General features: G+C 39.7%; 1 protein-coding gene across 1 annotated transcript in view; it reads left to right on the top strand.

Annotated features, from left to right (window-relative positions):
- BMPER (BMP binding endothelial regulator) overlaps positions 1-22,193 on the top strand; it is a gene marked incomplete at both ends in the record, with an annotated part of 145,674 nt that overhangs the window by 24,517 nt on the left and 98,964 nt on the right. The window contains 3 exons of the mRNA XM_080339243.1: positions 11,142-11,224; positions 12,765-12,855; positions 13,672-13,754. Coding sequence (XP_080195369.1) covers positions 11,142-11,224; positions 12,765-12,855; positions 13,672-13,754 — 257 coding nt within the window. The remainder of the gene's footprint in view (positions 1-11,141; positions 11,225-12,764; positions 12,856-13,671; positions 13,755-22,193) is intronic.

Below are 22,193 nucleotides of genomic sequence, written 5' to 3'. Positions count from 1 at the left end.
CACCAGTTCACATCTGTGTTGTCAGAGATAGGACAAGTTGGGAGCTTCCCATCTGGGACGTGGCTGTCACCAAAGGCTTGAAAAGGGCAGTAACCACAATTAAAATCAATATGTTTCCAAAGCTGATGGAGATGCATAAATTCACATATTCATCCTGTAATTATTAGTTCTTGCACAATGACAATCCTTTAGAAATACATTTTTGTTGTACTTAATTGTTATGTTGTCAGTCTTTTGAGAGATATTTCCTGTTCTAACTTTATCTGTCAGAAATATTTTAAGTCAAAATCAATTAGTCTATTTTTATTTCTCCTCATAAAAGAAACAATCCAATTAAATTGTATTCATTTTACTATTTCTTATTGAAATAATAATATTGTGGACATTTTTATTAAAGCCGAAATGAGCGACAATCTGAACACAGTACATTTATTTGTTGACTGACAGTGTATCTTCCAGGCTCTTTAGAATGACCTAATTATCGGATCTAAAAAATTAATAAATTACTTGTGTAAGCATGTATAGCATGTAACTACCATACTTATCCATATGAATAATGTGCAAGTAGATGAAATTGAAAACTAATCTTTCTTTATATTGCTGCAGGAAGTAATATGCCCTAAAACACTAATTGTTGTGAGATGGAGATGAGATGAGAGTGCCAGATTTAGACAGCTTTATTTTTTCCCTGTTGCTCAATTCCCAAGTGGTGATAGAGTAGCTCTGAGAGGCAGACAGTGTAGGATACGTTTTTGGGAAATGCAAGCGTTTACTGCCTTCCCAGAGGAAATACAAATGCAGGAAAACAGATTACACTGAAATTCAGAAGGAAGAGACATATGATGGATATGTGTTTTTCCCAGATGGTTGCAGAAGTGTGTTAGCTGCTGTGCTCGCGATTTGCTTCTGTAATGCAACTTTGCAATAAGTTTGGCAAATCCCAAATCTAGGATTTGTCTAAAAGCCTGACACTTAATAGAAAAGGAAATGAACAGGGGAAAAAAGAGAAATTAAAGCATTACTAAAACAGTAAGAATTAGTAGTTACGAGTTTTACATAAGCGTAAGTTGTTTCTTTTGTCAGATTGTGTTTTGTGTCAGCTTTATAGCAAGATTCCTAAATATTGGTTTGATTAAGTTGGAAGCCGATTCTCCATTCTGATAAAGGAATACATGGTTGGTCAATTGCATGAAAATTTTATATACACACATATGCATACGTGCACATATGCATATGAAATGAATCTACTCTAAAGAAGATTAATGTTTCAAATATAAGAATACAGATATTGATGTGTATAGGATATCATTAGACAAAAAATTTAATTCAGACTCTATTCTGTCGATCTTGAATTGGGGTGAGTTCCTATAGAATGTTATTAATAGGCTTGAGCCTGGCATCTGCAGTTTGATATACTTGACATCTCTAACAGAAAATTAATAGAAACTGGTCAAAAATAGAATTAGGAGGCACGTGGATAATTGAAATATAAGGAAGACTACTTATGTCTTATAAAAATACTAGTAATTAGAATTTATTATAAGTATGTGGGCAGAGGGATCCAACTGATGTTGTCTTCCAGGATTTCTAATAGGCATCCGACAAGATCCCTCACCAAAAGCTTCTAAAGAAACTAAGCAATTTGTAGAGAAACTCTTCTCATCAATGAATAACTAATAGGTGGTGACAACTAATGGTTATTTTTCATTATGGAAAAAGGTTACCAGCAGATCCTTGCAAAGATCTCAACTTGTCAAAGTTCTCAAAAATAATCTAGAAAAGGGGTGGAGAGTGACACAAAACTTGCTATTGCAGACCTGGCCTCTCTATAGTGTAGTAAAGGAGGAGGGCTGCCTGCTAGGAGTTGCAGAAGGTTCTTGGGACACTGAACAACTGATGACAAAATGGCAAAGGAAGTTAATGTAGATGAGAATAAATAGGTACACAGGACAAAACAGTCCTAACTATACAAACATCATTCTGGGCTCTGAGTTGACAATTACCCATTAACAAGTGTTTCTTAGTGTCATAAAATACACTTCTGTAGCAGGATCAGCTCAACCCCCAGTAGCTCTCAAAAGGGAAAACCAAGTTTGGGCTAGAAGGCCATTTGGTCTGATCCAAGATGCCAGTTCCTATGTGCTTAGGATGCAAGAAGAGCTTTAAAGTTCAGATTTTTTTTTTTTTTTTTTTTTAAGGCTCTTGAAGGCTTAATTTTCAAAGTAAATGAGAAATTTCTGAATAAGTTTTTCTGCTCTTTCTGCAAGGTAAAGCTAAATATACACTTGTATAACTATAGCAGTCCAAATGCCACAGATTGTCACCAGGTTGTTCAGGTGCCATGGAGAGGATGATGGAGCCACATCTACATCTGGGGTTTGCAAGGACTGTTCTTGTGTTTGTTCTCCTGCCACACTGAACATTGCTGAAACACCTGCTCTGCTCTGTGCAAAACCCAAAATGAGTGTCCTGTGGGGAGTGTTTGGGGAACCAAGCGTGCAAATGGCAGCCTGGCTGCAGAGAACCTCAGTTACTCCCTTGGTGTCCCGGCAGCTCCCCAGCACTCCCTGCATGGAGTTCAGCTGCAGCCAGGACTTGGCCCTGCAGCACTTGTTCTCAGTTGCTGTTTTGTCAGGCTGCCAGAGGGCCCGTAAGGAATGCAAGCCGGAAAAGGGAAACAGGGATTTAAAAAACTATTTATTTTTTTTTTTTTACTGATTGCATTTCATCTAAACCTGAACAAAATGTTACGAAGAAAAGACATCAGAACCTGATGGCTTTTTTTTTGGATTCATTCCCAAAGTGCAGAAAAGCTTAATCAGGCCTTACGGGCTATTGCCAGCTCTCTTTGACAGCCTCACGTCTTCCTGCCTTGTGAAGAAATGAATGAATGAATGGTTGCTGTCATTTAAGTACAGCATCAGGAGGATAACATCAAGACCAAAGGGTTTATTTCAAGAATTGGCTCGTGTAGGAAGGAAACCACCACTCATGAGTCATTTGTGACATCGCTGCCAGGATATTTTACTCTGTTATGAGGAGTGCATGAGGACTGGGTATGTAGGCTCAGCACCTCTGAGAGCAAGGCAGTAGTCTGAAAGGAAGAAATACTATATTCCTGCAACAGTGCATCCAGCTGAACTCCTGTGTGTAGAGCTTTTCATCCAGGAGAAACTGAACTGTTGGCAGATAATTTTTCCTGCAAGTGGTTGTGTGCTGAGCATAATTCCCTTGCTTACATTTGAGTATTTGCATGCTATTTGGATAATTTCTAGCACTTTCTTCCTTTTTCCTAATAAACAGAAAAATAAGAAACAGCAGCAAGTGTAGCTTTTGCAATCAGAAAATTCATTGTGGTGGAAACAACATGTTATCCCTAGGATATTAAGAGATTTGGCTTTACTTAAGATTTTAATCCTCCAGGCTAACAATGTGTTTTAACACTGTTCTTGACTTCAGATTCATAGGACCTCGGACAGTAAAGTTGGTGAGGCAAGGCTCTCTTTTACTGTGTGTTTGTGCAAAATCTGGAACAAAGAAATATAGGCCCATGATTATGGCTCCTTGCCACAAGCAACTAAGTATAATAGTGACAACATTCAGTGAGATTATTCTTTTGAGAAACACTTACTGTAGTTTATAAAACATACTATATACCTCTAGCATGCTTTTCATTTTGAAAATATTAAAAAATTAATCCCTCTTATTACTTTAGCATGGGATAAATAGGCCGCTTTTCATCTCTCATTTTATTTAATATGCTTAATGAAAACATGTGAGATCACTGACATTATAGAAACAGAGTTGGCAGCATTTTCTTACTTAGTTGGATGGAGACCTGTCACTTGGATATAGAGCTCTCTAAACCTCTAGTAAGTTATTTGCTCTCTACAGAAGTGGTATTACTGTCTTAGGGCTGCATAAGTTTGCGTTTCTAAAATTGTGTAGCATATTCTACTATTTTATTATAAGAATATGAATCTTCCATGGATGTGCAAACATAAAATTGGTGGGTATTTGTTCAAACAGATACGACTTGTTGTTCTGAAGTTTCTTTCACTTCCTGCGTGCAAATTTGCTCTTTCTGCCTTTGTTAACATTTGAGAGTTACTGTAGGTTGGTTTTTTTTTTTAATTATTATTATTAATTAATGATCTTAGAGGTTAACACACATGCTGTGCTCCATTGATCTGGAGACTACCAGAGAATGGAATCACAGCTCAGGCAACAGCAGCACTAGTTCCCCTGAATATTGAATATCCAAAGCTATCCCAGTTAATTGTGTATTTCTTGGAAAGGATATAAAATGTTATGGTTGAGGATTGCAGCCAATTTCAACTATTAGAGCTGGCTTGCAAAGGAAATTAGAAGGAGGTTATGAGTTTATCAGTGTTCTGGCTACTTTACTAACACTCTGCAGGAGCCATGCATACCTTTGGGACTTTGTTTGCCTGTGGACACCCCTAGCATGAGATATCTGATACCAGTTTGGTGCCCTGCTGTAAAAGAGAGGGGAGGGAGGTCTTTGTGTGGGGCCCCAGTGGGGCACTATAACTTGCAGCCCATCCTTGCATGTCCTGAGGCAAGCTTTCAGAGACAAGAGTGCAACCCAGTACATGGATGGAGGTGTAATGGGCTGGGAAGATAATGATATATTTTCCTACTAAAATCTTTTCCACTCTCATCTGAATAATCTAGTCTTGGTATCTGAGAGAGACTGGTTATGGAAAGAGATTGTTTGGGGACATAATCAAGTTTAACTTTTCTTTCAGCCTTCTCACTGCCTCTCAGTCTCTTGGTACTGTTCTCTGCCTCAGTTTCTTGAGGATAGAGGTACAGGTTCATCTCAATGTTCATTCAGTTTCTAGCTTTGTATTTTCAGTAGAGGATGGGATTTTGAATCAGTCACATACAGCCACTAAGGAAAGTATCATCCCGTATCATCATGGTGTCTGCTTTGGTTACTTCTGGTATGTCTAAGAAAAGGTCTCTATCTCTCTACCACTTCTTTTAACTCTTTCTACAAAGGTCTTAGCACACGCATTTCATATCCCTTGACTATCTGCTGTATATTATAGGATTCAGTAGTACTTCAAATTTCAGATTTTCTTGATATCTTGATTACTACAATTCTTCATTTACTTCAGGAACTTTTATGAACTGTCTTGTCATAAATACTAGCGCTGCCAAACATCAGTTACCCTACCTTTTACAATCAGAGAGGAGCTTTTCAGGACTTTTGTGTTAGAAAATGGCATAAAACCACTGTGGCCATACATGGATGCTCTTGTACCTTGTGTGTGGGTGTTGTGTCCAGTGCAGCAAAGTGAAAGGAAATTCAGGATGGAGGCTTTATGCAACATTCATGCGTTTACCTGGAACAACACAGTAAACATTTTAATACAGTTAACACTGGAATAAGAATTTCTGGTACCATCTGACTTTGAAGCGGTAAGTTGTACTGATCATGAATTATTTTGCAGGCATGAGGCAATCAGGTATAAATGGCAAATAATTGTTCCACCAAGCAGCATTATTCATGATGCTCCTCGCAGCCATGAGAGGTCACAGTTCTCCAGCTGCCAGGCTTGGCAAACACATCAAGTGTCAGCTCAGGAATCAGCAGCAGCTCTAACTAAGTGGCATTTTGGATCATGAGATTCTTATGGATCCTGCAGAGTGACTTTCACCCCCTAAATATATTGGTGAAACACAAGACGTTTGGGAAGGTGAAACAGAGTTCTAGTGGGGTGCAGTGGGCAAAACCAAAGCACAGGGAGAACTTGATGTCTATTTCTGCCAATGTTTGTTCAGCAATTGTGAGCTGTGTTGCATCACACGCCTGTACTGCACAGTCCTGCACCGCTCACCCTCATGGCCACTTTGCTCCACTCTGTTGTACGGCCTTTTTATGGCCCCTGTGCCCTGCATCCCTTGGGTATTTTAATTGCATTGTCTCAGCTGCAAAAATATTTGATTGCACTCGGTTACAGAGGAAAGGGTTGGATTTTCACTGTTTAAAGTTAGACAATAAACTTGGGAGATTTTGTTTATATTTTCATGCTTCTGTGTTGACAAATGAAGACCAGGGCTACCCAATAGGAAGTTCAGTTTTCTGGTAGCTGTCAATGGCTTTACCATCATTAAGACGTGAAAATATATTTTCTAATAGGTGTATGTGTGTGATTCATGATTCTCCTACTTTGGTCAACAGATTTCATGCCAGGGATATACTGCAGAATGTGCAAATTATTGCTGGGGTTTTTTTGTTTGGTGTTGTGGTGGGACTTTTTTGATTTTTTTTTTTTTTCTTTTCCTTTTTTTTTTGGCTAGAACTGGTATTTAGTGTTAGCATGCCTAGATACCTCCCTGAGGATTAATTTGTCAAACACTAAATAAAACATGTCTTCTGGCTGTTTTCTTTTTCCTAATGTTTATTTTCCATGCCAATAGAGAGGTTACTTCTTTTCTTTTCTCTTTTTTTTTTTTTTTTTTTTTGGTTTTTTTTAAATAGAAAGTGGAGGGAAAGCAAGAAAAAGACTTAATAAGAGAAGAAAGATGCTGAAGAAATGAGGGATGGGGAGCCAGTCTATTGTGCACCAATTTATCACTTTCTCTTGGGAGAATAAGGAAATGACTTGTCTATAAAATTCTCATTAGCCTAAAATAAGCAAAAGTCTCTTCTGGAATCTTATTGGGCAATGTCAAATTGAGTAATAAAGGCTTGTTTTTAATGAACTCCTCAGGACCCTGGCTGAGCTTTAGCACTACTGAACTGTCTCATACAGTCAATTTCTCTATCTTCATGATACTGCTCTGTGCTGGACTGTTTGGGGAAGGAAAAAAAAAAAGAAGGTCATTTAACAATGTTACTGCATTTGGAAAGACAAATGGCTTCCTGATCGTCAACTTGTCCACATGCCAATAACAAAATCTGCTATACTTTGCTTCTTTTGTTATTCCAGTCCAATTCCATGTGAGGATGCTTGTTTTGGAATTAATTTGATCTCTTTCAAACGAAGTCAGCCAAAGATTGGTTTATTATGTTTAAAACTAAGGTGCTCAAGTAAGGCATGCACAATATTGAAAAAAAAAATAGCTACATTAGTAAATTAGAAGTGACTTAACTATTATATCGTCATTTTTTCTGTGCAGGAATGTGTGAAGTCTAGAGGATCATTTTGCCTTTATGAGGGAACTAGAAGGTAATCAGTAGTTTCCATTGCATATACAACAACTGACCAACTTCAAAGTATACAGTGGTTTGGTTTGATTCAGATAAGCAACTTTCAGCTTGCATATTTATCCAGGACTTATCTGAACTATTGGGTTGAAGTAGGTAGCAGGAACAAAACCTACAACTAACCAAAAGTTAATATTTTACATTAATAAAACACTAGCTATTCTTAAAGAAAGAAGCAGGAAAGACTAAAAAAAAATAGGACATACTCCTTGACTGATACACATCACCTTAGCTCTATTAAAATTGATGTAGACTGCTGATATTGAACTTCCTCCTCTATGTTGAATCCTAAATGTTTTCCTTATGGGGTATATGTCACAGGATCTAACTTAGCTATTAATGTCAAATCTGTTACTTTTGATGTACTACTTAGAACATTCTCAGGCTTTTCGTGTTCCCCTCTTGAAAACCTGCTCTGTGTAGCCCTTTCTTTTAAAGTTTTGTTTAAAGTATGTATTCAGGCAGAAGTGAAGATGGCATTTCAGTGATTGTGCTAAGCTCTGATCTTTCTTGATTCATTCTTTTCTCCTGTTCTACCTTTCACATGGCAGATGGAGGCAACAAGTTAATGTAATAATATTTCCAAAGGGAATTAAAATGGCTGTTAGGAACTTGAAGTATGTTCCACTATACTTGGTTGTAGAAATTGGCATCAGGGACTTTGCTGATGCTTTTGGTCATGAGCTATTCAGCGACCTCTACTTTCCAAGTCAAGTATGATGAACCTTTCACCATGGATGAGCTAGAATAGCTCAATGGAGTTCATGCATGGGAACAGGTGGATTTCAACTCACCTGAATTTAGCTGAGGCTCATGAACTTCCATTCTATGAATAGGTGGGCTAGGAAATTCCGTGTGTAAGTTTGCAAGTGTCTGCTGAGAGCTATGTACGTTGAAAGTGAGGTATGTGGGCTTTGTTTCTTTTTCCTTTTGAAGAGTGAGTGGAGGGTGTAACTCTGAGACTTACAAAGGGCAGATTATCAGGGCACATCTCTGGTCAGGGACAGGTTAAAATCTTACCTGGATATTGTAAAACATTTCCTTTCTTGCTCTGTCTTCAGTTTGCCTGGCCCTCAGGCAGCTCTCACCAAGCCTGCCTGTGTTACTGGCTGACTCTCCACGGTGTTTGTGTGTTTTCTTCAACTGAGCATCTGCTGAAATCCAGCTCCCACCGTGCCTCACGCTGGTGCTCGCATGATGCTGCTCTGACTCCCTTATTCAACCTGCTGGCCTATGCCAAAGCACAGGAATGGTCTTAGTATCTCCAGTGCTTCTGTGGACTTCTCCATCCTGGTTTCCATTTCTAGATTTTGCCTTTGCTGCCTACAAGCTCTCCCTGCCAGAGCTACTTCTGGTGTACCATGCCCTGGTGCTGCCAGCACCATGTATCAGTGACAGAAGTGGCTCATGGGCAGGTGGGGTTTGGCTTCCCCCTTGCTGCTTTCCATAGGGAAAACAGCTGGCACAGCGAGGCAGAGGATTTTGTAGCATAGCTTGGATATGCACTTCAAGCAAGAGCAGTGTGACTGCACAGATATACCACCTTCCTGCTTTCTCAACCAGACTAATCCTTGAACTGAAAATTTCAGTTTATTATGCACATCTGTACATGCAGATTAGCCCAGGGTCACTATCTTTCTTACAGAGAGAACACTTCAAATCAAAGAGCATAATTGGTGAGCAAATATGCAAAGCATTTTGCAGTCAGTAGTACTTTCCAACCTGGCCCTTGATTCTACATGGTGTTGAAGACACCAGACCCATCCAGTAATAAACATGCAAAGGTATTTAACAACACAGCTTGTTCCATCTTGAGAGTCAAGCACATGTGTAAATTCTTTCTCAAACTGGGACCAGTATGGCCTGGGTTTCTGCAACCTGAGAACACCAAAATGCATTGAACAGGCTCTGCTATTTGTCAGAATTTCCAGTGGGCACTGAGACTGTGCTACAAAGTCAGCTAGGTGTTTTTCAGAATGCAACTTCAAAATGCTTAAGAGGAGTATAGAGCTTCATGTTCCTCTTTTGACATGTTGCCTTGCATGCATAAAAGCTCACACAGAACTTCATTAATACACTGAGACTCTGAACATTTTTTTTTTTGTTATTCAAGAAAGCTTCATAGGGACTTGGCTACTTTAAAAAAGTGAGATTCAGATTAAAACTTTTTACCTTTCAATATTTATCAAAGATTAAATTATCACAGCCAGGTCTCAGACTACTGATCAATTCTTTTGAAAACATACCTGTTTCAGCTTAGTTAAGTGAAATGGCCACAGCGTCAGCAAATTTCTCCTATGTTGCTCTGTACTGAGCCTGGAAAAATGTCTGAGTACTGCAAATCCTGAAGTACAAGTCTTCTGTTGTTTAAGATCTTAACTGGAGGCAGTTAATACATTTGGAAATGATCTCTGTATATCAGGTTTCATTTAAATTTGGGGTTGAATGCAAAATGTTTTTCTGGATATTTCAAGTTCCTTGGCAGTTCAGAGCTGTGACCCTCAAGTTTTCTTATACGGTGAGCTCAAAGATTTACTGGTGTAGGGCTGATAACTTACCTTTACTTTCAGAAGGGCATAAAACGTAGCCCAAAGCAGTTTGGGACAAAGTGCACTACACAGCATAGAATGACTTAGAATAGCTGCTGAGGTAGGGTGTAGAAAGAGAATGGTGCCGTGGCCATCATTTGATTGATTGTGGTTTTGTACTTGGTGACTCTATGTTGTGTTTCAAAGTCTCTGGCAAGTCTCCCGTTGGTTTCATGGGCTCTTTGATCAAGCTCATTTTGAATAAAATAGACTGGGAAAAAACCCTTAGAGCAGTATATGGAAAAAAGGGCATTTTTTCCTGCAGAAAATGGCATACTTCTGTGTTTTGTTTTGTTTTGTTTTTTTTCCAGAAACTTTTCAGCTCTCCAGAGCAGTAATTTTTAATTGAAATAATTCTGTGTTAATAAACTAACTCTTTTAAAACAAATATTTTATTTGCAATTAGTATACATTTTCAAGTTTACTTTTCTGGTGAGCTATTTTATTATTTTCTTTGTTAACCTTTTTTGTTTTTTCTTTTGCAAAGTACTAGAAAACAATGGAAGAGTGGGAAGGGACACGAGTAGGATCATGTAATCAGAAATATGAAAATTAATGTTTTCATTTTTTTTTTTTTCAAAACAGCTCAGGGAAGCTTCATTATGCACAAAAAAATGCATACTGATCCTGTGTATGGGCAAACCAACCTATTCGCTGTTAACAACATTGTCATATAACACACAAAGACATATAAAGCCAAACCCTGTGGGACTCCAGAATGTCCCCACTGAGAGATTCACCACCCACACAGAAGGGCCTCATGGCTTTTAGTTTATGTGGACGTTAAGCCCTTCTGTTATGAAGGTGAAAAGGTGTAAAGGAGGAGTAGCTCTGCTGATGTCAGTGCATCTGTGATCTGTGTTGGCTGAAGAGCTCTCCTGAGGGTTTTGATTAATGGATGAGGATAGCACAGCCAGGCTGGATGATGAGTGTTTCCAGCTCTTCTCTTACCCTCTCTCCTCCCTCTCCCCTCTCCAGTGCACGGGTGGCTGAACAGCTCCTGAATGGATGGCAAAATAGCCACCAACCTCCATTTTTAGGTAAATTGTCACTGATTTTGGTTGGTCTTGCATGGCTGTAGTTTGTAAAGAGCTTGTCTGGTCATGGACCGGGAGAAGACGTCTAGGAGGTGTTGCTGTAAGCCCTCCCAAGGCATGATCCCTCTCATCAGTCCCAACTTTCAGCTCTACCTCTTCTGTTAACCTAGGGTACAGGATGGGGCACATTGAGGATGGTGCTCTGTGACCCTCAGCAGCAGCCTCCCACGGGATCATTGTATTCAGCCAGACTGACGCTTCTGTCTCTCCTAGATTGCAGTTTCGGAGGAAATACGTACAACAGCTCTATGAAATGGCACCTCCCTAGCAATCCCTGTGTTACATACCAGTGCCAGGTAAGGATATCATCGGCATCATGCTAATTGAGTTGCAGGCTTTTCCCATGAAGTTCTGAGCCTTTTTTTATCCAATCCAAGTAAACTGAAATATTTTATACCCAAAGCACAATATGGACTTTGCATTTAAAGTCATTTAAATCCACTCAGATATGGCCAGCTATAACCAAACACTCAGAAGGACAGGTTATATGTGACCTAAGTACCGCGATACCCAAACATTACTGAAGGAGAGGTATGCAGTTGTGCCATTTCCTGCTGTTTTGACGTTGGAATAAATCCACCCCTCCCCCCTCCTTTTTTTAGTGTGCTAAACCTTTTGTGAAATACAAATTATTATTTTAGTAATTGCACACTTTCATGTGTATGTGCCCATGGATTTTACCTGGGATGTTCTTGAATAGAAACACACAATCAAACCTTTTCCTGAGCTTCTGTCCTGTTGACACAGTGGCATTTTGGGTAGCTTGCTTATCTGCAACCTTAACATTTACAAGATTTCCAACTTTTAAGCACAAAACAAGTAATTATGTATAGTTTTATTTCTGTCTGTGAACAGACCTGCAATGTTTGATGATAATTTGATCCAGTTTTAATAATAGCAGCTACTAAGAATCACAGCTGTTGGAAAGAGGAGACATAAATGAGTATGAAGAGCTTCTACAAATAAGAAAAAGATGCTTCAAGATTTTTCTCTTTTTTCTGTGATACTTCTGCTCTACAAACTGCACCCATGTTTTTAAAGACAAAAGTACTAAGAAGAATGAAGTTTGAGCAGAATTATTCTGTATCCTTGCACTTAATGAAAAGATACAGCTTGAATTTAAGTAGTCTGATCACTACTAGCTACATTAAATGAGCAATTCTTTATTGCTTGTTTTAGTGTATAAATGCAAACCCAGGTTATCCTGTTTACTCTAGACCCATACATTTAAAAAACAGGTTTCCTTGCCTCCAAATGCAAAGCTGCAAGTGGAATAAAACCCCACCATAGCAGCCTTTTGTGCACAGATCCTCACACCTAGATTTGTTCAGGAGGACTCTTGACTTCTTGAACAAGAAGTACAGGAAATGTTAATTTACTAATACTTATCAGGCAAAGCATCAAAGATAAGCGTCGCCCCTCTACAGAACAAGATGCTTTTATCTGCTTTCTAAGTCCTTTTTTCTTCCAAGGGGAGAGGGACGAGAATGCCTTGTGTCTGGCCTGTTTTCACCAGAACTGCATGGAGATTACTGAGGTTAAGGATTCCTGATAAAGCAGGATTCCTTTTCCTAAGAAGGTGCTCAGTTTCTTACCTGATGCATTTGAAGGGAAATCCTGGGTCTTGGAGTCAAGGAGACTCAAGTGTATCTTTTGACTGTGAATTAACCTGAATCCTAATACCAGGCAGCAGGTACAGAAAGAAAAGAGCTTTTGAAATCCAGTGCTCCACAGCATGTGCCATGCTTTAATTGTACCACTAGTAATTGTGGAATTTTGCTTGTTAAAGCAGCCACAGCACTAACAATGAGCATGTCTGGTCTGCTTCTTTTTCAGGAAGGAGTGATAGTAGAGTCGGAGGTACAGTGCGTTGTTCACTGCAAAAACCCTTCCAGACTCATGGGAACATGTTGTCCTGTGTGTCCAGGTGAGATTTAATGGGAAGATGCTGTTCTACAAGTGCAACTGTATTTCTAATAATAACCATCATTACCTGGGAGGCTGCCTCTAACTTCTTCATTATACTTTACAAGTTCTTCAAATGTGCAAGTTCTTAAAATGTGCTGTTTAGTGCACTGCAGTGGCCTGAAGTGCACTAAACAGCACAATAAGAGCATGCTTAATATTTTCTAGTAGAAGACATGCAGACTAGGAGATGCATAGGCAATAGCCATATATGTATTTTCATCATTTTTCAGAGGGTTTGTCATCTGGGTTTGCCTGTCTGATGACTGGGCTTTTGTTAGAAGGCAAAAGATAAGAGTAATCCTAAAAAAGGAGACTCCCTTTTTGAAGGGAAGTGGGAATGGGTTACCTTTGTGAAGCACAGTGGCAAATTAACATGGTTTTATAGGCTAATTTGATTTTAACAGAAGTTTTGTAGGCAAGCACTGCTCCAGTTACAATATAATGGGTTTATTATATTCTAATTTGTTAAAACTTCTGCCAACATCTAATATAAACTGATGGAGTAAGTATGAGTAGTAAAAAGCAAACAAATTAGAAAAGTGTTTCAAAGCCACTTTTAATGGATGACTTGACTTCACCTTAACTTCGCTGGTGCAAATTTATCTGCCATGGAAGGATGCTTTCTTTCTCCCCAAAATATATTTTGGGCTTCTTGAGTGATTTGTGTCAGGTAGGATGGTACAATTTGCTTTTCATATTGTCCTGTGGTGGGGTGTACTGTAGCAAAAAGGCAGTATGCTATCCGGAGCTAAACTTATTCAAATGCTGTTTCCAGGTTGTATATTTGAAGGGAGGCACTACAATGAAGGAGAAGAATTTAGGCCTGAAGGAAATAAATGTACCAAGTGTTCTTGTATTGTAAGTATTTGCCTTTTGGCATTTTATCTCCCTGTATGAACTTCAAAAGGCACGTTATTATTGCCAGAACAAAGCAAAAAATAGAAGGCATTCAACACTATTATGCATTCTTCTTTTGGAGCTCAGGTTTCTATTGAAGATTTTACTGCCCTAATACATTATATCACTCATATTCTCAGTTTATAATCCTTTTGTCAGCCTTACACTGTACACAGATAGAGCAGGATATTTGGGAGAGGGTTGATGTGTTAAATTTGTGATGCTTTTTTTGTAATGGGATCATGCAGGAGGAGACAGAAAGCTTTTTGGGTTTCATTTGTTGATCAACATTTATTAGATGTTTCCTTAAACAGATCTTGCACAAGGATTCCTTTCAGCTGTATGCAGCAAGTGCCTTTGCTCTGAACTGCTGAGTGAGAGGATGAGGGTAGCCTTCTTAGGCTATCCCAGGTGGATTTTGTCTTGATGCTTAATGAAAAGGTCATATCCTGGATTTTATCCTTGACTGAAAACGATATAGAGAGGAAGTAATAATTGCATCCTTTGGGTGATGAGCACAGGCTTCTCTTTCACTTCCGTTAAGTTAAAAGATAATGCTGTATGAGCTGGGGCAGATAACTTTGACTTCATTGGTGCGATCTGTGAGACCAGTAAAATGCAAAGTTCGAATCACCGCTTTTGTTCCAATTGATGGGCTGGTTATCAGCAGAAAATGCAAGGTGTTGGAACTTTACATTTCAGGAGAAAGCTGAGAGTTTTTCAGCACTAGGCACAGCTCTCCTTTGTCATGAAAATAAAATTTTAAAGGGAGGAGAGGATGATAGAATGTAAAAAATAATGTATACATAGGCACACACATATTTAATGAAGCTGCTGCAGAGAACTTTGTTCTGTTGTTGTGGGATTGTTGTGAGGAAAAAAATCCTGGTGATCTGCAAAATTAATTTACAGTAATTTGTCACTTGTCCTGTGGCGAATTAGGCTGCTCAGGTCCTTTTGTCTGAGTTTTCTTTAAGTTTTAATCCTGTAGTAATGAAAATATACTGTCACACATGTCACAGTGATATATGTATGCCCTGGGCTCCTGCTCTGCTGAATGCCTCCTGTCCCAGGCTCCTTCTGTACTCGGGAAGTAGGAGATATTTGGGAAGAGTAATATAAAGAAATATAGGAATATAGGGTCAGGACTGTTGGGCTTTCCTTGACAGTTACCAGTCTCAGCTGTGTTAGAGAAGGAAATGCATCAGCAAGACATTTAAAGCCTCAAACAGGAGGCTTAATGATCTCTTCTGAGAAAAATGGTATGATGGTTTTTGGGTGTTAATGGCATCTTTATAAAAAGTTCAGCTCTGAGTCTTACTGACAGCAAAATAAATGCTATCTATGTGTAAGACACACCTAACCTCCCTTCCTTCTCACTGCAATGCCTGTTTTTGCTCTCTTGCCTGTTTCCTTCAGAATTTGGCTCCATGCTAATTCCTACATAATTTAAGTTCAAAACAAATAATGAGGGCATCCTCTTGGCTGTGATAGTGGTTGCTGAGTGCTTTACATACATTCTATTTTGGGGAGGGGTCCCCAGTAAACCTTTTAGCTAAGCAGTTGGTGGATGTCTTATTTAAAGAGACCTGTCTAGTCATGCAATGTGGTGGCAAGAAGCTTGTGTGTGATTGTGTGATGTTCTGTAACTTGTGCAGGCTTTAACAGATGAAAGGCAGCTCCTAACCACAAATTAGATTTCTTCTAGGATTTCAGATTGTAACTATTTAGTGAGTTGTTTATGGACATGCGGCAGAAGAAGTGGCACAAATTATTGCCAAGGTATTTTTGGGTTGTGGTGTAAGGATTCAAGCCACTTTCACTTCAGGGTGAATTCTGCATTTTACTTGGGCGCAAGCTTTTCTAACAGTGGATTATTCTGGACTCCATAGGTTGTCAGTATCCTTGGTATTGCTCAGGCTGGGACTGCAGGCAGCGTTAAACAGGAGCAAAGTAGAGGGATGGCTGTGGTTTGTTTTTCTGGAGAGATGTAAGGTTGTCTTACACTCACTTTATGTATTAAAATGAGGAATTACAAAAAAGGAATTTTACCATTGCAAAATGATGCACTCAAAAGCCATCACACATCAGCGGGCCTGGACTGTGGGACCCAGTCTTTGGAAAGCTCTTTGGTAGTTCAAGTTTGTGGTATTTTCAGCTCAAGTTGGTGCGTAATAGGTACTGCTGGGCCCTTAAAGAATGTGAAACAGTTGTTATGATGTTTCATTGTTTTTAACACGCTTTGCTTGTGTGAGTGGAGACAAAACTGGGATTTAAGAGCTGGGGATGCCTGTCTCAGTGGAGCAGACTGGCTGAGGCTTCCCCTGCACTCCTCAGCCTGGAGGAGTGGGGAAACCATGACTGCACATGGGCAATTCACCCAGCCATTACCTGCCGCACGCTCACCTTGTTAGCACAGTTTGTTTGACACTGCTTGTGGTTCTAGTTATTGTCTGCTGAAAACCGGACCAAACTCATTCCATGTAGGTCACCAAGACAACCCATTAGCTAATAACTTTTGGGTTACTACTGAGCCAGGCCATGCTGGCGGCCCCGAGGAGGAGATGAAAGTCCATGTATTCCATTACTGCTCTTCTGAGCGAGCCACTCCTTGGGGCGACTAAGATTTCTCGCTGAAAATGTGAATGTATCACCTCTCACTCAATGCATATTGCCTGTCAGGAGCGAATGAGCTGGCTTTTAATGACTCTGCTTCTCTGGGGAGAGGCATTTGTGTAAGAAAGGTGGACGGGATAATAGGGATCTCCTCACACCCCGGCTGAAACCCAGCTGTCTCACAATAATTCATCTGTCTGGCCTGTTCCTGATTTTCGTGATAGGCCTGTTCTAGAGAAACCTTGGATATTTTCCCTACCATAAGCACCTACTTAAATGAAGGACTGGCTGCTTTAATCAAGTGTTATTTCTCAGATACTACTTTTACGAGGTCGAGAGTCTGTTTCTGCTTGCACAGTGAGAGCACTTGGCTTACATGTTTCCTTTCCTACAGCCTGCATTAAAATACTCAGACTGTGATTATCTTAAATGTTTTCATTTTCTCTTTTGATGTAGCACGTTTGGAAAAAAAAACCAACCAACATATAGTGGAGGGGGAAGGAGGGAAAACCAGGGAGGGAGGAGAGGAGGTTTGGCAGGAAAGTGACCTTTCATGAGAGCAGTAACCATGGAGAAGCTTATCTTTAAATGGTAGTATCCAAACTCATAACTACCCCCTTTTGACTCACATCGCTGTTACCCAGACCATGGGCGCTGTGTGTTTCGGCATGCGAGGCATGCGGCGGTACGAGGTACCACCATGCTGAGAGCATGCAGCACTATGGAGACGCCCCAGCCCAGGACCTGTTTTCCTCCACACCCCCGTGGGGAGAAGGGGAATGGACCCACTCTGGGAATGATTAGAGGCTGGATTATGGCATTGCTGGGAGCGGGAAGGGTCATTCTGTCTGGCTGTCCTGAATGGAGGCATGTCATGGGGGCGACCATCAGCAGTGTGGTCATGCATGTTTGGTCACCAAGCAGCATCGTTTCTTAATAGCAAAGCTGGCCTCTTAGCTGCTCTTCTGAAACAATTCAAAGCAAGTGAAACCCAAATGGTTGGAAGCAGAGCACAGGGATTTAGGACCCTTGGAGAGCTGAATTTAAAAGCAACCTCTGCTCCATCTCCTTTGGATCATTGGGGGCTTATGCACTGCTGCTCAGGTGTGCTCAAGATGCACATGGCTCCTGGTCTGCAGGTGTACTTGTGGGTCTGTGCAGGAAATGTCTTGTCACTTATGTTCCTGAGTGCTAGGGTGCAAAAACTGCTTAATGAAAGTTTTGCACAAAGAAAAGGATATCACACCGAGAAAATCTGGTTTTAAATCAATGACTAACAGGCATTGCAACTGTAATAAGTAATGAGAAACTACATATGTTAGTGTTTTGGACACTGAGGGTGGAATTCTTCTTGTCTAGCTCCAGCCACTCAGAAGTAATGTGTCTGGTCTGAACAGCTTATCTGGGCTTCTCTTCAGTTAATGGAGAGAGAGAGAGAGAGAGGTGGCATGGATTACTCTCTGCAGATGCCTATCTTCCTCCAATAACTACAGAGGGAGCCTACTTGGCTCCCTGGCCTCTGAGATGACTGAAGATACCTGAGATGGATCACACCCCTGCAGTCAGCTAGGTGATAAAGCATCCTGATACTGCTTTAAAGACTTGGCTTTAACAGATATTGGGAGCTGCTGAAATATGCTCCCACCCCAATGGACTGTGGGGGAGGTACTCCAGTCTACTGGGAAACTCAGGGGAACACGCAATTAAATATATCCTCGGTGAAGGCTGGTAGCAGAAGCTATGTCCGAATTCAAATTTCCATCCTCAGTGCGGTGCCAAATGCTGATCTTCCCAAATTTCCATGTACTCCAGCTGCTTTGATTCAGCTCCAAACTCCAGCAGACACCGTCTTCCCTCACTTCAGGGGCTAAGAAATGGAGACAGAGTTCTAGTCAGGGGTGGAAAAGGAAAGAGTTGGTCTTTTGGTAGGAGGAGTGTTCACTTTCTTGAAGTTAGTGACATAAACAGAAGTTGTTGGCTTATGGGTGGATGCAAATGGAGAGTAGTAAATATTCAGAAATGGGATGTGGAGGAGTGCTCACCATGTCTCTCTGGGAACCCCCTAGTATTTTGTCTGCAGATTTTTTGCAAGGCTAGAAAGTTTGGTTTTCTGACTAACCTAATAAAAACACAGTCTTTCAAGTAGTTGAAGAAGTGTGGCTGTGCAGGTAGGTGTGAAAGGCCAAGGACTTCATCAAGAAAAGTAATGTGGCACAGAGACACAGTGTGTCCTGTTATTTATTTTTTATTTGATTTTCTTCAGACTTCATGAAGTATACCCACTTCCATGGGGATTGTACACTACATGTGCCATGTCTGAAATATTAAATTCCTTTAATTTTGGAAATATCAAAGTTAAAAAAAAATAGTTTGGACATTTTAAAAAAAATCTATTAGAAAATAACTGAGGTTATTTCTTTTCTCCCATTGACATGCACAGCCATTTTTAATCTTTCTTTTGATTTCTCTCAAAAAATGCAAAAATTTTCTCAAAAAATGTGTCTGAGAAAAAGTTGAAAATAATTTTAATAAAAGTCATGGAGTAAAGTTAAAAATAAGTTTAATTACTGCTTTTCTGAAATACAAGTAAACTCCGGAATAGCAATGCAAGTGGCCATAATTTAGTGTAATTATTCAGTGTAAATTATTCATATTCATAAGCACTTCAAATCTCAGACTTTAGAAAGCATCTTTCTGTGGCAAGATCTCATCTCCTTCCTCTGTGGATGTTTGAATTTTGTCCTCCATCCCTCCCACTTGCAGAGCTTCATAGCTCACCTACTCTGGGTGTGTTCCCAGCTCAGGCTGCAGAAACTCTTTGTCATACTTTTTTAATTTTGGTGAGGACTGAAGGAGTCTTTATGTGCAGTGAGGGACTGTGTCCAGTTTGGGCACATTTCCAGGGGAGCAAAAGCATTGAACATCTTCCTGAAGATCTAGGTGACTCTTTAAGGATCATGGGCACAGAAGATGCAGCATCTTTCTCATATATCTTCCTTCCTCAGAGCCTTTTGCTTGTCTGTCCTGCTCTTCGGGATTTGGTTCAAATTTACTTTCCATGCGTCAGCACAGTCCATGCTTTATATTGTAGGATATCATATCATATCATATTTCTGTCCCAAATAGAAGAAAGTGTGGAAGAAGCATGTGAAAAAAGATAAAAGCACAATTTGGCAGATTACTGAGGGGAATTTTTCCTGCTAGAAAAGAAGGGTGGAAATGCTGAGGAATTGGATGAAGGAGCTCTGTCTTTATAAGACTGTTGTTTAGACAGAGACTGTTTTTCCAGTTTATTGATCCAAGATGTTTTGGGGATAATTAATGAATGAAGTTATACTAAAAGCCTGAAGAGCCTAAGTAAATGCTGATTAACAACACCCCCTGACTGTGTATTGCATGAACAACCTCTTGCAGTACAGAGAAAGAGTGTCCAGGACTTCTTATAATTTAAAGGAAAAGAATGCACAGAGCATATAAAGAAAAAAAAATAAAATAATGCTGGTTGACCACTTTTAAATGGTCATAGTAAAGGCTTTTACCTTGAGTGTAGGTTGCTGTCATTCTTGAGCGCAAAGGAACAGAGCTTATGCTGTCAGCTGTCTGTCTCCTGCCTTGTTCAACTTTTCCTAATTAACAGGCTGAGATTGATTGTCCTTATTAACAAAGAAGAATGAAGTACATAGAAGAGAGCTGTTAACAGGCAGCCGCTGATGAGTGCACTATTTTTTATTGGTGTTGGGCTGTAATGAAGACTGCAAACATCTCTGCTATAACTCACTCCTTGCAAAGGCAATGAACTATCTTGGAGGGGTAACAAAGCAGTAAGACAGCAGAAAACAAAGAACTTGGTTAAATTAAGCAAACAAAAAAAGAAAAAGGGGTCTTGCTGGCCAGCAGGGGATGAAAGGGTTGCACGTGTTTTCAGAAGTCTCTGGTGAAGACAAAGGTTTTATGTGAGGCGGCTGTAGCACTTCTTGTAAGTAGCTTCAAATGGGAATGCGTGTGGCATCTCACGGGAACACTTCTGTGCAGAATTGATTTGGGTCTAAAAGATTCCCACAAGTTGTGGTAGGAAGCAGTAAAAGCAATAGCTTGTCAATTAACAGGGCCTTTGTTTGCCAAATATTTTATGGAGAGTCCAAAACTCTTCTGGCTGGTGTTACAATGAAGGAAAGGCTGAGAGGAGTAGGAGTGCTCGGCTTTCATGTTTGTCACCCTTTCAGTTTAAATAAACTTGGATGTCACAGATTTGGGAGTTGTTATCTGTTAACAATAGTTAATGATTTTAAACTTGCATGCAGCTCTCCGTGTTCTGAGACAAGATGTCTTAGTATGCACAATACTGCTAAATGCATTTACACAAGAGGGCTTAATTAACTGCATGACACCTACTTGTTTTCCTTTGTCCAATTTTCAAAGGTAAAAACAAACAAAAAAACCCAACAACAACAAAAAAATTTGGATGCAATACTTTGCTGCATGTGGGGTTTTGGGTTTTAGATATTTTCCCTTTCTCAAGATTGATCTCTGTATTACTTTGTTTACCATATTTTTTTACTTAATCGTGCTGTGGCTGCTGACTTTGTTCATATTTAATGTGTTTTGTAGAAGATGTAAAGTGAAACTTGGCATCATCAAGTTTGAATTGCTGTTGAGATCTAGTGCAATTGCCAATTCCATCGTGACTTTGTATCAGTTTGGCTAAATTCTTCTTGCTCTTTCCACTGCATCCTACACCATTGCTTTTGTTTTCTGCCCTGGAAGCATTTTGTGTTGATAAAGGAGCAAGTTTCCAACCCTACCTGATAAACTATTCTCCAGCTGGGATGTGTGATAAATTGACATTGCTTACAACAAACCAGTCATATAGAAAGACTCCTTGGATTCAACTTTTTAAATGTTAATGAACATATTTATTACTTGTATTGCCTTATTTAATGATGAGAGATGAACATGTTGCATAGTCAAGGGGTGAAAAATGATACCCAGCAAATTATTTTCAGGATTGTGACAGGCTGTAACTTTTTAATACAACTCATACTTTTAGGCTGAGAGCAGGATAGACAGAATAATTCACTGCCTGTCAAAAGATACATGGGAAACAGAAAAAAAAAATCTTTGAAACGTGACAGTGATTTAGTTATTCTGCCTTTAACCTGTCAGAAATAAAATTTGACTAGGAACCAGGCTATCATAACATCTTTGGCTCTCTGCCGTGGGTACATCAATCTGAAGGAAAGATGCAGAAATCCTTATGGGCAAGTCAGGGTTAGAGCCAGCAGTGGAATATACGCCCCCAGCTTCCACCGTAGATGTATAAATATGAAAGGTGAGTCTTTAAAAATACTTTCTAATTGTAGGGATAGAAACTGCCTGGATGTCTTAACTTTCTTCCAGGAAGTCACGCTCTTATGGTACCTGAACTTCTGTCCCAAACATGACTAGAACACCATTAAACTTGACAATCCCAAGCTTCATTGAAAACCCAAGAAGTTTTCAGCTCTCTGCCAGAAGCTTTGTAATGAAGCACTGAGATTTTCTACAGAAAGCAGATGTGTGTGGGGGGGTTTTGTTGATTTTTTTTTTTTTTTTTTCTTTTTAAACTGAAGTTTAGTGGAATTACTCAATATTTTGCGCTAAAATAATTGAAATGGAAAAATTTCTTTCTCACCCTCCTACTTGGATATCAGAGCCAATGCAATTGAAAGGGCAAACTCCAGATATCCAGCAGGCTTAGATCTGGTGTTTGAGGTGTCTGAGCGCAAAAGGATTTGGTGGGTTTTA

Source organism: Nesoenas mayeri (genome assembly GCF_963082525.1).
Source record: "Nesoenas mayeri genome assembly, chromosome: 2".
Taxonomy (NCBI): domain Eukaryota; kingdom Metazoa; phylum Chordata; class Aves; order Columbiformes; family Columbidae; genus Nesoenas; species Nesoenas mayeri.
Note: the sequence above shows the minus strand (reverse complement) of the source record. Positions and strands in the feature narration are given on the sequence as shown.